This window comes from Somniosus microcephalus, chromosome 28 (genome assembly GCF_052327205.1).
Source record: "Somniosus microcephalus isolate GS21.2 chromosome 28, FLI_Smic_1.0, whole genome shotgun sequence".
NCBI lineage: Eukaryota > Metazoa > Chordata > Chondrichthyes > Squaliformes > Somniosidae > Somniosus > Somniosus microcephalus.
The window spans coordinates 44,755,139-44,769,036 of NC_141014.1; the positions used below are offsets into that span (position 1 = coordinate 44,755,139).

Consider the following 13,898-nt stretch of genomic DNA (forward strand, 5'->3'; position numbering starts at 1 on the left):
TGAGTCCATAAATGGACCAGCAAAGTCGATGTGCACCCTTTGCCAGGGAGATGAGGGCCACTCCCATGGATGTAGAGGGGCCTGTGGCGGAGCATTTTGGACCTTCTGGCATCCTAGGCAGCTCTTGGTCATGTCTTCGATGTCTCCATCGATACCTGGCCACCATACAAATGCCCTAGCTAGGTTCTTCATTTTCACTCCACCCAGATGCCCCTCGTGAAGCTCCTTTAGCACTTTATCCTGGAGTTTGGGTGGAATCACCACTCTGGATCCACACATCAAGGTTCCTCGGCACACTGACAGCTGTTCTCTTCTTTGCGAGAATGCTGGCAACAGTGGTTCGCCATGTGCTGGCCATCCCTTCACTGTTAAATCGTAGACCCGTGAGAGAGTAGGGTCATTTATTGTCTCCCTTTCAATGGCAGAATTTGTCACCGGTAGACATTCCACTATGGTAGAGTGGAATATCTCTACTGGGTCCACTGTAGGTGCCTCTTCTATCATTGGCAACGGTAGGCGTGATAAACTGTCAGCATTCCCATGCTGTTTTGACCCTTTGTATTCAATGTTGTATTGGTGTGCCCCTAGAAAAAGGGACCACCTCTGTAGTCTTTGTGCCGTCATAATGGGGACATCTTTTTTAGGGTTGAATATGGAGATGAGGGGTTGATGGTCAGTCAGCAAGGTAAATTTTTGTCCGTGTAGGTAATGGTTGAATTTCTGCACTCCCCATACCAGGCTGAGTGCTTCCCTGTCTATCTGGGCATAGTTACGCTCAGCTGAGTTCAATGAGCGTGACGCAAAAGCTATCGGCCGTTCCGAGCCATCAGGGAATCTATGGGACAATACCGCTCCTATGCCATAAGGGGATGCCTCGCACGCCAGTCTGATTGGTAGTGATGGGTTGTAATGAGCCAAAATTTTCTCGGATGTGATTAAGTCTTTACATTTATGGAAGGCACGTTTACAGTCTTCGTTCCATTTCCAAATCACTCCTGTCTGTAGAAGATCATTAAGAGGGTGTAGAATAGTTGATAAGTTCGGTAAAAATTTATGATAGTAATTTATTAATCCCAGGAATGACCTTAATTGTGAAACATTTTCAGGTGCTGGGGCTTTTATAACTGCTTCAATTTTTTCAGGTGACTTATGTGATATACCTATCAATTCATCCAATGAAAAGCGACGAGTTAAGAAAGTAACTATAGGTTTTTATTGGCTAAATAACAGAGCCCACCCTCGTGGGTGATCGGATCCAACAAGGAGGAATACCAGCCAGTCGACCACCTTTATACCTGGGCAGGTAGGTGGAGCCATGGGCGGAGTCAGTGGTCAGCCCAGGTATAACAGCGTGACAAGAGGCGACCTCGTATAGTGATACAACAGTGTGAACAGTGATAACGATATAACAGTGATAACTATAGTGTAACGATAGTGAACGATAAAAGTGGTTTACCACATTCACCCCTTGTTTAGATTTGAGTCCGGCGGGGTGAAGTGTACTACCAGTTCTGGTAAGTCAGTCTGTCCGGGGGCCTCGTAAGCCTTTCTGATCGTCGCAGCGGCGGTGTTGCATTCTCCGGTGCTGATGCTGGTGTCTGCGTGGTCGGCGAAGGCTCGTGGGGTTCCGGCATGCCGTCTACCTGAGCTGGAATTGGGGGGGGTGGTGGCGGGGGGTAAAGGTGGTGTCTCCGGAATGCCCGAGGGTGCGAGGTCTCGCAAGGAAACTGTGTCCTCCCGCCCGTCCGGGTAAGCCACATAGGCGTACTGGGGGTTGGCGTGCAGGAGGTTCACCTTCTCGACCAGGGGGTCTGTTTTATGGGTCCTCACGTGCTTTCGCAGCAGGACGGGCCCCGGGGAGGTCAGCCAGGTTGGTAGTGTGGTCCCCGTAGTCGACTTCCTGGGGAAAACAAACATTCGTTCATGGGGGGTGGCGTTAATGGCAGTGCAAAGTAGTGACCGGATGGAGTGCAGGGCTGCCGGGAGGACTTCCTGCCAGCGGGAGGTTGGGAGGCCCTTAGACTTTAAGGCTAAGAGGACGGCCTTCCATACCGTCGCGTTCTCTGTTTCTACCTGGCCGTTCGCTCGGGGGTTGTAGTTGGTGGTCCTGCTTGCAGCAATACCTCTCGCTAGTAGGAACTGACGGAGTTCCTCGCTCATGAAGGAGGAGCCCCGGTCACTATGTATATAGTTTGGGAACCCGAACAAGGCGAAGAGGTCGTTCAGGCATTTGATGACCGTGGTACTGGTCATGTCTGGGCAGGGGAAGGCAAAGGGGAAACGGGAGTACTCATCAACGATGTTGAGGAAGTACACATTACGGTCAGAGGACGGGAGGGGCCCCTTAAAGTCAATGCTCAGGCGCTCGAAGGGGCGGGTGGCCTTGATCAGGCTTGCTCTGTCCGGCCTAAAGAAGTGCGGTTTGCACTCGGCACAGGTCTGGCAGTTCCTGGTCATGGTCCTGACCTCCTCGATGGAGTATGGCAGGTTGCGGGCCTTAATGAAGTGGTAAAGTCTGGTGACCCCGGGGTGGCAGAGGTCGTTGTGGAGGGTCTGAAGTCTATCACTTTGCGCGCTGGCGCATGTAATTCATGACAGAGCATCAGGGGGATCGTTCAGCTTACCTGGCCGGTACAAGATATCATAATCATAGGTGGATAGTTCGATTCTCCACCTCAATATCTTGTCATTCTTGATTTTGCCCCTCAGCTTGTTATTAAACATAAAAGCGACCGAAGGCTGGTCGCTGAGGAGGGTAAATCGTTTGCCTGCCAGGTAATGCCTCCAGCGTCGTACCGCCTCCACAATCGCTTGGGCCTCCTTCTCGACCGACGAGTGTCGGATCTCGGGGCCCTGTAGGGTCCTTGAGAAGAAGGCCACTGGTCTCCCCTCCTGGTTAAGGGTAGCGGCTAGGGCGAAGTCGAATGCATCGCTCTCCACTTGGAAGGGGATGGACTCGTCCACTGCGTGCATTGTGGCCTTGGCGATGTCTCCCTTAATGAGGGAGAAGGCTGCGCACGCTTCCTCCGTAAGGGGGAAGGATGTGGACTTCATGAGGGGTCTGGCTTTGTCTGCATAATTGGGCACCCATTGGGCATAGTAGGCGAAGAGCCCCAGGGTTCTCTTCAGTGCCTTTGGACAGTGGGGGAGGGGTAGCTCCATGAGGGGGCGCATTCTTTCGGGGTCGGGGCCGATGACTCCGTTCTCTACTACACAGCCGAGGATGGCAAGGCGCGAGGTGTTAAACACACATTTCTCCTTATTGTAGGTGAGGTTCAGCCGTTGGGCCGTACGGAGGAATCTCTCCAGATTAACGTCATGGTCCTGCCGGTCGCGGCCGCAGATGGTGACGTTATCTAGGTAGGGGAACGTGGCATGCAGCCCGTTCTGGTCAACCATTCGGTCCATCTCCCTTTGGAAGACCGAAACCCCGTTGGTGACGCCGAAGGGAACCCTAAGGAAGTGGTAGAGGCGGCCGTTCACCTCGAAGGCTGTATACTGGCGGTCCTCAGGGCGGATGGGGAGTTGGTGATAGGCTGACTTAAGGTCGATGGTGGAGAATACCCGGTACTGCGCAATCTGATTGACCATATCAGATATGCGGGGAAGGGGGTATGCGTCCAGCTGGGTGTATCTGTTTATGGTCTGGCTGTAGTCGATGACCAGGCGGTTTTTATTGCCAGTCTTAACGACCACGACCTGGGCACGCCAGGGGCTGGTGCTCCCCTCGATGATGCCCTCCTTCAGGAGACGCTGCACCTCAGAGCTAATGAAAGCTCTGTCCCCGGCGCTGTACCGCCTGCTCTTGGTCGCGACGGGTTTGCAGTTGGGGGTGAGGTTAGCAAACAGGGAAGGTGGCGGGACCTTGAGGGTGGATAGGCCGCAGGTGTTACGCGGTGGGCGGTTTAAAATCTGTTGGTTGTCGACTGTGAGTGGGGGGAGGGGTCCGCCGTATGCTAGCGTGACGTTTTGGAGGTGGGATTGGAAGTCTAGCCCTAGTAGGACGGCGGTGCATAGCTGGGGAAGGATGAGGAGTTTAACATTTTTATACTCCGTACCCTTAACCGGTAGGGTCACAACACAGTAGCCGCTGATGTCTGTGGCGTGGGATCTCGATGCCATCGAGATCCGGTTGTGCGTTGGCAGGACAGGGAGGGAGTAGTGGCTCACCGTGTCTGGGTGGATGAAACTCTCCGTGCTTCCGCTGTCGAACAGGCAGGTCGTGGCGTGGCCGTTTACTCTGATGTCCATCATTGACTTGGACAGGTGATGCGGGCGGGCTTGGTCCAGTGAGACGGAGGCTAGTGTATAGCTGAGCGAGTCGTTGTAGTCTGCGGGTGAGGCGGTAGTCGGGTCTAGAGGCACGGTGGCGGTCGAGCGTGGTGGGTAAAATGGCGTCTCCCAAGAGGTTGGACAAAATGGCGGAGAAGATGGCAGCCCCCGTAACTCACATGAGGCACTGCTGGTGTCGGTTGCCTGTATCAAAGATGGCCACCCCCATGAGTCACATGTGGGGATGCTGGCCTCTGTTGCCTTGAAGGAAGATGGCCGCCCCCACAGCTCGCATGAGGCACTGCTGGCCTCTGATGATCCACCTCTGCAGGTCTTAGCGAAGTGGCCTTTCTTCGTACAGTTTGAGCAGGTAGAGTTCCTGGCTGGGCAGCGCGACCTCGGGTGTTTCGCCTGGCCACAGAAGAAGCAGCCGGCGGCCCGATCGCGGGGGTCCGATGTCGGAGCTGGTACCGGGGGTGGCGGTCTCGATCGGGTCCGGGACGCCGACGCTGAGGTAGGTCCCAGGGGGGGTGCTGCGGGGGGTATCGCGGTCGGGGTCGGTCCCAAGTCCCAGGGTCGCGAGTTACAGTACCTTGAGTAGGCCTCGAGGTCCCGATGGGCCACTTGTAGAGAGAGAGCGAGGGCTGCAGCTTTGTCCAGGTCGAGGTCCCTTGCTTCCAGTAGTCTTTGCCGTGAGTAGTCGGACCGCAGGCCTTTCACGAAGGCATCGCGGACATTGTCTTCAGTATTTTCTGCCGCCGTTACCGCTTTAAAGTTACAGTCTCTGCCGAGTGCTTGTAGCACCCGTAAAAATTCCTCCACGGGCTCTCCTGGCTGTTGCGGGCGGGATCTTAGGAGGTGTCTGGCATACATGGAATTTACCAGGGTTTGGTACTGTCTTTTCAGCCGGTTGATGGCGTCCTCGTATGTTTTGAGGTCCCGGATGAGTGCGAATACTTTAGGGCTCACTTGGGCGTTCAGAACTCTTAGCATGGATTTCTGAGGCACGCCGGATTCTCCCAGGTAGGCTTCGAAGCAGCTCAGCCAGTGTTCAAAGTCGAGGGCTGAGTTTGCTGCCTGTGGATTTAGATCCAGGTACGGTGGTCTGAGGGCTCGCAGCCAGGCAGGCTGCTGTGGCTGTTGTAGCTGGGCGTCTGGCTGGTCGCTTGGCTGGTCGTTTGACTGTCCAGGTGTCGACATTTTAAAATTTAGCCAATAAAATTGATATACCTATCAATTCATCCAATGAAAAGCGACGAGTTAAGAAAGTAACTATAGGTTTTTATTGGCTAAATAACAGAGCCCACCCTCGTGGGTGATCGGATCCAACAAGGAGGAATACCAGCCAGTCGACCACCTTTATACCTGGGCAGGTAGGTGGAGCCATGGGCGGAGTCAGCAGTGGTCAGCCCAGGTATAACAGCGTGACAAGAGGCGACCTCGTATAGTGATACAACAGTGTGAACAGTGATAATGATATAACAGTGATAACTATAGTGTAACGATAGTGAACGATAAAAGTGGTTTACCACATTATGCAACCCTTCCTTATTAATTATGTGGCCACAATATGATATCTGATTTTGGAAAAATTCGCACTTGGGGCGATTTGCTCGTAGGCCCCGTTCTTTCAGCCTAGTGAGCACCTGCTCCAAATTGGCAAGGTGCTCGTTGTCGTTTTCTCCTGTTATAAGGATGTCGTCTAGGTAGCATTGAGTCCCCAGAATCCCTTGCAGGACTTGCTCCATAGCTCTTTGCCAGATAGCTGGAGCTGATGCTATTCCAAAAACCAGTCGATTGTACTGGTACAGGCCTTTGTGTGTGTTTATTGTGAGATACTTTTTAGAGGTCTCCTCAACCTCCATCTGTAGATATGCCTGTGCCAAGTCAATTTTTGTGAAATGTTTCCCTCCGGATAGTGAGGCGAAAATATCTTCTATCCTCGGAAGAGGATACTGTACCGTGTGAAGGACCGGGTTTACAGTCACCTTAAAGTCCCCACAGATGCGAATTTTTTTCTGTTCCTCAGAGTTATTTTTCAATGTTTTTTTCATGACTGGAACGATGGGTGTTGCCCATTCGCTCCAATCTATTTTGGATAATACGCCTGCCTTTTCCAAATTCTTCAGCTCTGCCTCGACTGCTGGACGTATTGCGTATGGCACCGGTCTTGCCTTAAAATTTTTTGGAATTGCTGTATCTTCCACTTTTATTGAGGCGGTGATGCCTTTCAAGGTTCCTAGTTTCTCTTGAAACACTTCTTTGGCGTTGGCCAAGATGTCTTTTAATCGTTCAGGTATGATGTCATCATTGTTTTTTTCCTTACTGGTCACCGTCAGTGCCTGAATGGAGTGCCAGTCTAAACGTATCTTCCTTATCCATTCACGTCCCAACAACGGTGGACCACCATCTTGTAGAATGTATAAATACAACTTTTGTATTTCTTTGCCGTTGTATACCACAGGCACCCTTATTTTTCCTTTGGGGTAGACTTTCTGTCCCGTATATGTTTGTGAGATAATGGATGTGTCTTTTAGAGGTATATGCGAAAATAGCCTCTCGTAATCTCGTCGATTTATTACGGTTAGAGCTGATCCTGTATCTAGCTCCATTTTAACTGGGGACCCTGCTATTGTGAGGGTAACCCAAATGGTTTGGTAATCCTCTTTGGCAAGTACATTATGTAATTTGAGACAGCTTAGTCTCTTGTTTCCGGAGTCGCTATCGCTATTCTGGTCTTCGGAGCTATTGTCCGTCATCATTTGTACCTTCCTGTACTTTTCTTTATTGATTTTTTGTTTTCTGTCAGTGGATTTATTTTGTCCAGATTGGCATACCCGTGCAATGTGTCCAATCTTACCACATTGCCTGCATGCTTTGCCCTTGAACCAGCAGTCCCTCTGGTTATGGGTGGATCTGCCGCAGCGATAACATCTTCCGAACTCCTGTGTCATTTTATGGGTGCCGAAGTCCTGTGTCTCTTGTTGTATCTCTGCAGCTCCTTTTGTTGCTGCTTCGTATGATACAGACATACTGAAAGCTTTGTCCAATGTTAAATCTTTTTCAGAAAGCAGTCTTTTTTGTGTTCCTTCACTTAAGAGACCGCAAACAAATTTGTCTCGAAGATAATCTGATAGTCCTGCTCCGAATTGGCAGTACTTTGATAGCTTTCTTAATTCGGTTAGGTAATCAGCGTTACTTTCATTCTTGTGTTGATTTCTCTTGAAGAACTTGAATCGTTCTGCTATCAGCAGCGGTGTTGGGTTTAAATGCTCCTGCAGGGTATCAACAATTTCTTTAAAAGTCTTGTCCTTTGGTTTGGCTGGAGTGATTAAATTTCGTAACAGCCCGTATGTCTTCGCGCCCATTAAGTTCAGAAGTACTGAAGCTTTTTTTTCATCTGTTATTCCATTTGCAGTGCAATAAACCTCTACTCTTTCCACGTATGTGGTCCAATCTTCTATTTCGCCATCAAAAGCCTCAATATTACCAGATTTAGGCATTTCAGAAAAGATATGGCGCTTCCCGTGCTTTTTTTTTTCTCTCTGTAGCAACGATATGGCGCTTCCCGCGCTTTCCCGCCGCTGCTACCGATAACAACGCTGTTTTACTGTGGTTTCCGTTTATTCACTGTTGGAGACTCGTTCCCGACGGAGGTCTAAACGCTGACCTGCTTGCCGCGCCGGCCGTCTCTCGAGTGCACCCTCCCAGTCCGTTATTGCTTGCCTCCGATTTCGCTGCCTGTCTCAGCTGTAGAGCCCGCCGCTGGAGCTCCAGCCTGACGCCCAGGAAGGATTAGCGCAGTACCTGTCACCAGCTTGGCCAGCTGGTGAAACCACAGTTTCTCTTACTTCCTTGAGTCTTCTGGACGCTGGAGGAATCGATGTCCTTGAGGTGCTGCCGAATTGCAGGTAAGTCCGTTTCCACTTCGTCGCCACTGTAGTGTCCGTGTGTAGATAAAGACACTGAAGACAGGAGTTGGTTCATAGGTATTTACTAAGCAAGTCTGGGGGGGGGGGTTTCTAAAGGATATACACAATACACAGGCTTATATAGCCCAAGTGGCAATTACCGGCATTACGCACACCTGGGGCTCTTAAAGGCACATACACCACAGAAACCATGCTGAGTTTGTCCTACTAAATTATGTTTATCCAAATGTCCCGTTACTGTCTCCTTAATAATGGACTCTAACATTTTACCAACCACAGATGTTAGGCTAACAGGCCTATAGTTTCCAGCCTTCTGCCTACTACCCTTTTTAAATAAGGGTGTTACATTAGCAGTTTTCCAATCTGCCGGGACCTTTGCTGAGTCCAGGGAGTTTTGGAAAATTATTACCAATGCATCCACAATCCCTACCGCTACTTCCCTCAAGACCCTAGGATGCAAGCCATCAGGTCCAGGGGATTTATCCGCCTTGAGTCCCATTATTTTACCAAGTACCACTTCCTTAGTGATTTTAATCGTATTTAGTTCCTCCCCCCCCAGAGCCCCCTGTTTGTCCAGTGTTGGGATATTCTTAGTGTCCTCTACTGTAAAGACTGATACAAAATAATTGTTCAGTGTTTTTGCCATCTCCATGTTTCCCACCATTAATTTCCCGGTCCCATCCTCTAAGGGACCAACATTCACTTTAGCCACCCTTTTTCTTTTTATATAACTATAGAAACTTTTACTGTCTGTTTTTATATTTTTTGCTAATTTACTTTCATAATCTATCTTCCCTTTCTTAATCAATCTTTTAGTTATTTTTTGCTGTCTTTTAAAGACTTCCCAATCTTCCATCCTGCCACTAGATTTGGCTACCTTATATGCCCTTGTTTTTAGTTGGATACTATCCTTAATTACTTTACTTAGCCACGGATGGCTATCTTTTCTTTTACAGCCTTTTTTCCTCAGTGGAATATATATTTTTTGGAAGTTGTAAAATAACTCCTTAAATGTACACCACTGATCATGTACCGTCTTACCCTTTAATCTATTTTCCCAGTCCACTCTAATCAATTCCGCTCTCATACCTTCATAGTCTCCTTTATTCAAGCTCAGCACGCTTGTTTGAGATCCAACCCTCTCACCCTCCAATTGAATATGGAACTCAACCATGCCATGGTCACTCATTCCAAGGGGATCCTTCACCGGGACATTTTTAATTAATCCTGTCTCATTACACAGGACCAAATCTAAGGTTGCTTGCCCCCTGGTCGGTTCAGTTACATACTGCTCAAGAAACCCATCCCTAATACACTCAATGAACTCATCCTCAAGGCTGCTCTGCCCAATTTGATTTGTCCAGTTAATATGATAATTAAAATCCCCCATAATTATAGCTGTTCCCTTATTACAAGCCTCAACTATTTCTTGATTAATACTCCGTCCAACAGAGTTGCAACTGTTCGGAGGCCTATAGACTACACCCACTAGTGTTTTTTTCTCATTATTATTCCTTATCTCCACACAAACTGTTTCACTATCCTGCTCCTTTGACCCAATATCATTTCTCTGTATTATAGTGATTCCTTCCTTTATTAACATAGCCACCCCACCTCCTCTCCCTTCCTGCCTGTCCTTCCTGATTGTTAAATAACCTGGTATGTTTAATTCCCAGTCATGGTCACCCTGCAGCCATGTTTCTGTAATGGCCACAAGATCATACACATATGTCGTTATTTGTGCCGTTAACTCATTCATTTTGTTACGAATGCTACGTGCATTCAGATAAAGAACTTTCAAATATGTTTTGTAACACTTAGTTCCTGTTTTTTCCCTTTTTAGTACTTTACTTTTTGCTCCATACCTTCTGTCTCTTCCTGACACATTCTGTTTTTTAATTCCCCCACTGCTACCTAAGTCTATGACCTTCTCTGTTGTCATTTCTATTATTTGCTCTCTAGAAACCTCCCCCCCACTAATTAGTTTAAAGCCCTCTCTACAGCCCTAGTTATATGATTCGCCAGGACTCTAGTCCCAGCACTGTCCAAGTGGAGTCCGTCCCAATGGAACAGCTCCCTCCTGTCCCAGTATTGGTGCCAGTGTCCCAAGAAGCAAAGCCCATTTCTCCCACACCAGTCTTTGAGCCACGCATTTAACTCTTTAATTTTATTTATCCTAGCCATATTCGCTCGTGGCTCAGGTAATAACCCAGAGATTATTACCCTTGAGGTTCTGTTTTTTAATTTGACCCCTAGCTGCTCATACTCCTTTAACAGAACCGTCTTCCTTGTCCTATCTACGTCGTTTGTACCAACATGGACCACGACAACTGGATCCTCCCCCTCCCACTCCAAGTTTCTTTCCAGCCCAGAAGAGATGTCCTTAACCCTTGCACCGGGCAGGCAACACAGCCTTCGGGACTCCCGCTCTTGACTGCAGAGAACCCTATCTATCCCCCTAATGATACTATCCCCTACCACTACAACATTTCTTTTTACTCCCTCCACTTGAATGGCCCCCTGTACCACGGTGCTGTGGCCAGGTTGCTCATCCTCCCTGCAGTCCCCGCTCCCGCCCTCACAGGGAGTAAGAACCTCGATCCTGCTGGACAAGAACAAGGGCTGCGTCTCCTTCAACACTATATCCTGGATCCCTGTACCTTCCTCACTCGTAGTCACACTGTCCTGTCCCTGACCACGGACTACATCTGCAGTAATTAACTTCATAGGTGTGATCATCTCCTGAAACATAGAGTCCAGGAACTTCTCCCCCTCCCTGATGTGTCGCAGTGTCTGAAGCTCGGTCTCAAGCTCCATAACATGGAACTTGAGTTCCTCTAGCAGCAAACACTTGTCGCAGATGTAATCACCATGAGCCTCAATGGGGACCACCGGCTCCCACATCTCGCAACAGTAACACATCACCTGCTCCATTCTATATAATTAATTAAATTTGTTATTATTAGTTATGAAGATCCTGCCCGGATATAGATGATAATGTCACACCACTATTCAAAGGACTTACCAACTTAAAGGTATAAAAGAGAAGAGAAGGAAGAAAACCAACCAACCAGCTGATCACCAACCTCCTCCTTGAATACTGTCTGTGGGGCCTGTTTGGTTGACTCGTCTCACTGCTCCGCCTCCACAGTGTTGTCCAAGCCTGGGAGTGGGGAACAAAACAGAGCAAAAAACACACCCTCACCTCCCACTTATCCGAACTCTCCCACTTAGCAAAACTCCAGCACCACTCAATGCACAAGGCACTCCGTGTTGGGCAACCTCATAGATGAATAGCACAACTGACAGAAAGTGCCTGAAACAAAAAAAAAATGGATGACCTTCCCTTAAATGGGCAGGCTAAATCTGAAATGAGTCAGTCGCTCCTAACCTGGTCTGTTGTGTTGCTTTGTTACAGGCTGTACAAGAGGCTGTGATCCAGTCGCTCGACTATCTTTTTCAAACGTCACCTCGGACAAGAGTCGCCTTGGTTACCTTCAACGATGAGGTAGATGAGGAGGAGCTGAATGGCCAAACTCTTCACCGTGATTGGTTGCAAAGACTTGCTATGTCCTCTGGTGTGCAGTCATGCAGTGGTCAGGATACGAGTGTTCATGCGTTCCCACATTGTGGTGAAGTGTGCTGATCACCTGCCACTCATAAGGAGATTCTGGAAACTGCTGTCCCTGTAGTAAAAGATTAAACTTAACTAATTAGGGAAGAGGGCATTCAGTTAGATTATGGCTCTCCTGACACTGGCCTCCTCTCCCTATCCTATCCCACGATCCCTGGCCTGAACCCCGAGCCATTTACCGGTGGGCTGTTCGGGTTTGCCGGCTCCATTATAACTGAGGCCTGAGGGCTAATATTGGGGACCCCTTGGGTCTCACCATTCAGGTGCAAGGGCTGTACCGAATCTCCAGGACATTGCTTTTTAGGGTTATGTATTGGTTTGTACTAAGTAATTCGAATGCATCCCACAGTTTGCGTGTTCACCCATTGATATCTCAGCTCAGTTTACTGCAGTCAATTCATTTCTCATCTCGTTGAAGTTTGCCGTACTTTAAATTTAATCATTAGCAAAATTACAATGTTAAACTATATTAGAACTCTCGTGAATTTGATTGATTTCACAGGTAACAATCTATGGAGATGGACTGACCTCCCCGCGGACTCTGCAAGACTTTGAGTTAATTGATCAAAATTACCTGAAGACGCAGGGTGCCCAGGCGGCGCTGCCACATTGTATTTTGGAGAGCAGGGACGCACTACGTTGCCACATAAACCTGTGAGTTACGTCTGTGTTCTGGTAGAAGTAAAAAGAAAAACCAGAAATGTTGGAAATAATGACAGAAAATGCCTGAAATCTGCTTTGCGTCCGTCAACATCTGAAAGAGACAAGTTAATGTTTCAGGTGGAACCCAACTCTGATGAAGGGTTTAAACCAAAATGTTAACCTTTCTCTCCAACTGCCTCGTTCTCTCGCTACTTGTATATTTTTCACTGTCTCTACCGGGTAAACATTCCAATGAGAAACACCCTTTACGCAGGTGCACAATAAACAGAGTGCAGGAAATTGGATTAGTAGGACTTGGGGTTGAATCTTGCTTGCTGAATGTGTGCGAGGCAAACTAAAAGGGAGAATCTCATCAATTTATTTCGACAGCTGTCATAAATTAATTCCTGTGCTTTCCACCAGAGTGCACTGACAGCATTGTGGATTCATATAGAACAGCTGCTGGAGGCAGCAATGGCCAGGTCTTTGACAGTTGGATTCCTAAAGATGAGTGCCTGGAATTTCCATGGGCTTGCTCCTGCTCTCCTGCCAGAACTTCAGCAGAAAATCAGTGAAATTTCTAGAGAAATTGTCATGATGTTTCTCTGAGGTATCTGCCAAACCTCCACCACATGTACGGCAGAGATTGGGAGGACCTCTGGAAAATCTGACCCAGTTGCACTACTTTTACTGTTCCATTAGCAGTTCATTTATTACAACCTTTTGAAGTAATTTTGCTACATTTTCATTGTTTTTTGCTTTTGATCAGACCTTTTTGCATGTTTTTGTTCTTTTGATACCCTCCTTTTCTCAGCCTACTGGTTTTCTGCAGCAACCACTGCAGACTGGGATTTCCTTAGTGTATCCATCTGGCATTTGGCGAGTTGGATGAGGAAAAAGAGAATCTAAGGAAGGATGGGAGGCAGATGTGCTTTACACCTGAGGTAATCTACCCCTACCCACACTTGCCCCAGGAACAGACCGAGGCAGAAAATCTACCTTCACTGCCGACTCTTCACCAAGGAAGCAGTTACAAAGTTATTCTGCTGCAGCTCAATCTTAAAATGATGATGTGAAGGAAGTTGATGAATGTAGACTGGAAGCATCAACAAAATTGCAATGTTAAATTATATCTGAATTCTCTCAAATTTGTATTTGTTTATTTTAAAAATTGGATTGGTTTCACAGATAACACTCTAATGAAATGTACTGCCCACCAGCTCTCCTCATCCTAGTCCTGAACCCATATATTTCTCTCGTTTTTCTCTTCTGTCCCTCATGCCCTCCAAGCTCACCTCATCCTTGGGACCCAGCTCCTGCTCCCGTGATTCCCATTCTAACTTCTCATCCTGGTCTCCATGCTAGGTGATAGAATCAATGGTTCCCTCTCCTCAGTAAATGTCCCCCTCCCTTTCAAA

At 48.1% G+C, this 13,898-nt stretch overlaps 1 protein-coding gene across 2 annotated transcripts in view; it reads left to right on the plus strand.

Annotated features, from left to right (window-relative positions):
• Positions 1-13,898, plus strand: part of LOC147099711 (circularly permutated Ras protein 1-like) — a 166,732-nt gene that overhangs the window by 90,927 nt on the left and 61,907 nt on the right. For both annotated transcript variants that reach the window (XM_085969104.1, XM_085969105.1), the window contains exons 10-11: positions 11,623-11,712; positions 12,341-12,492. In XM_085969104.1, the coding sequence (XP_085825230.1) occupies positions 11,623-11,712; positions 12,341-12,492 (242 nt within the window). The remainder of the gene's footprint in view (positions 1-11,622; positions 11,713-12,340; positions 12,493-13,898) is intronic.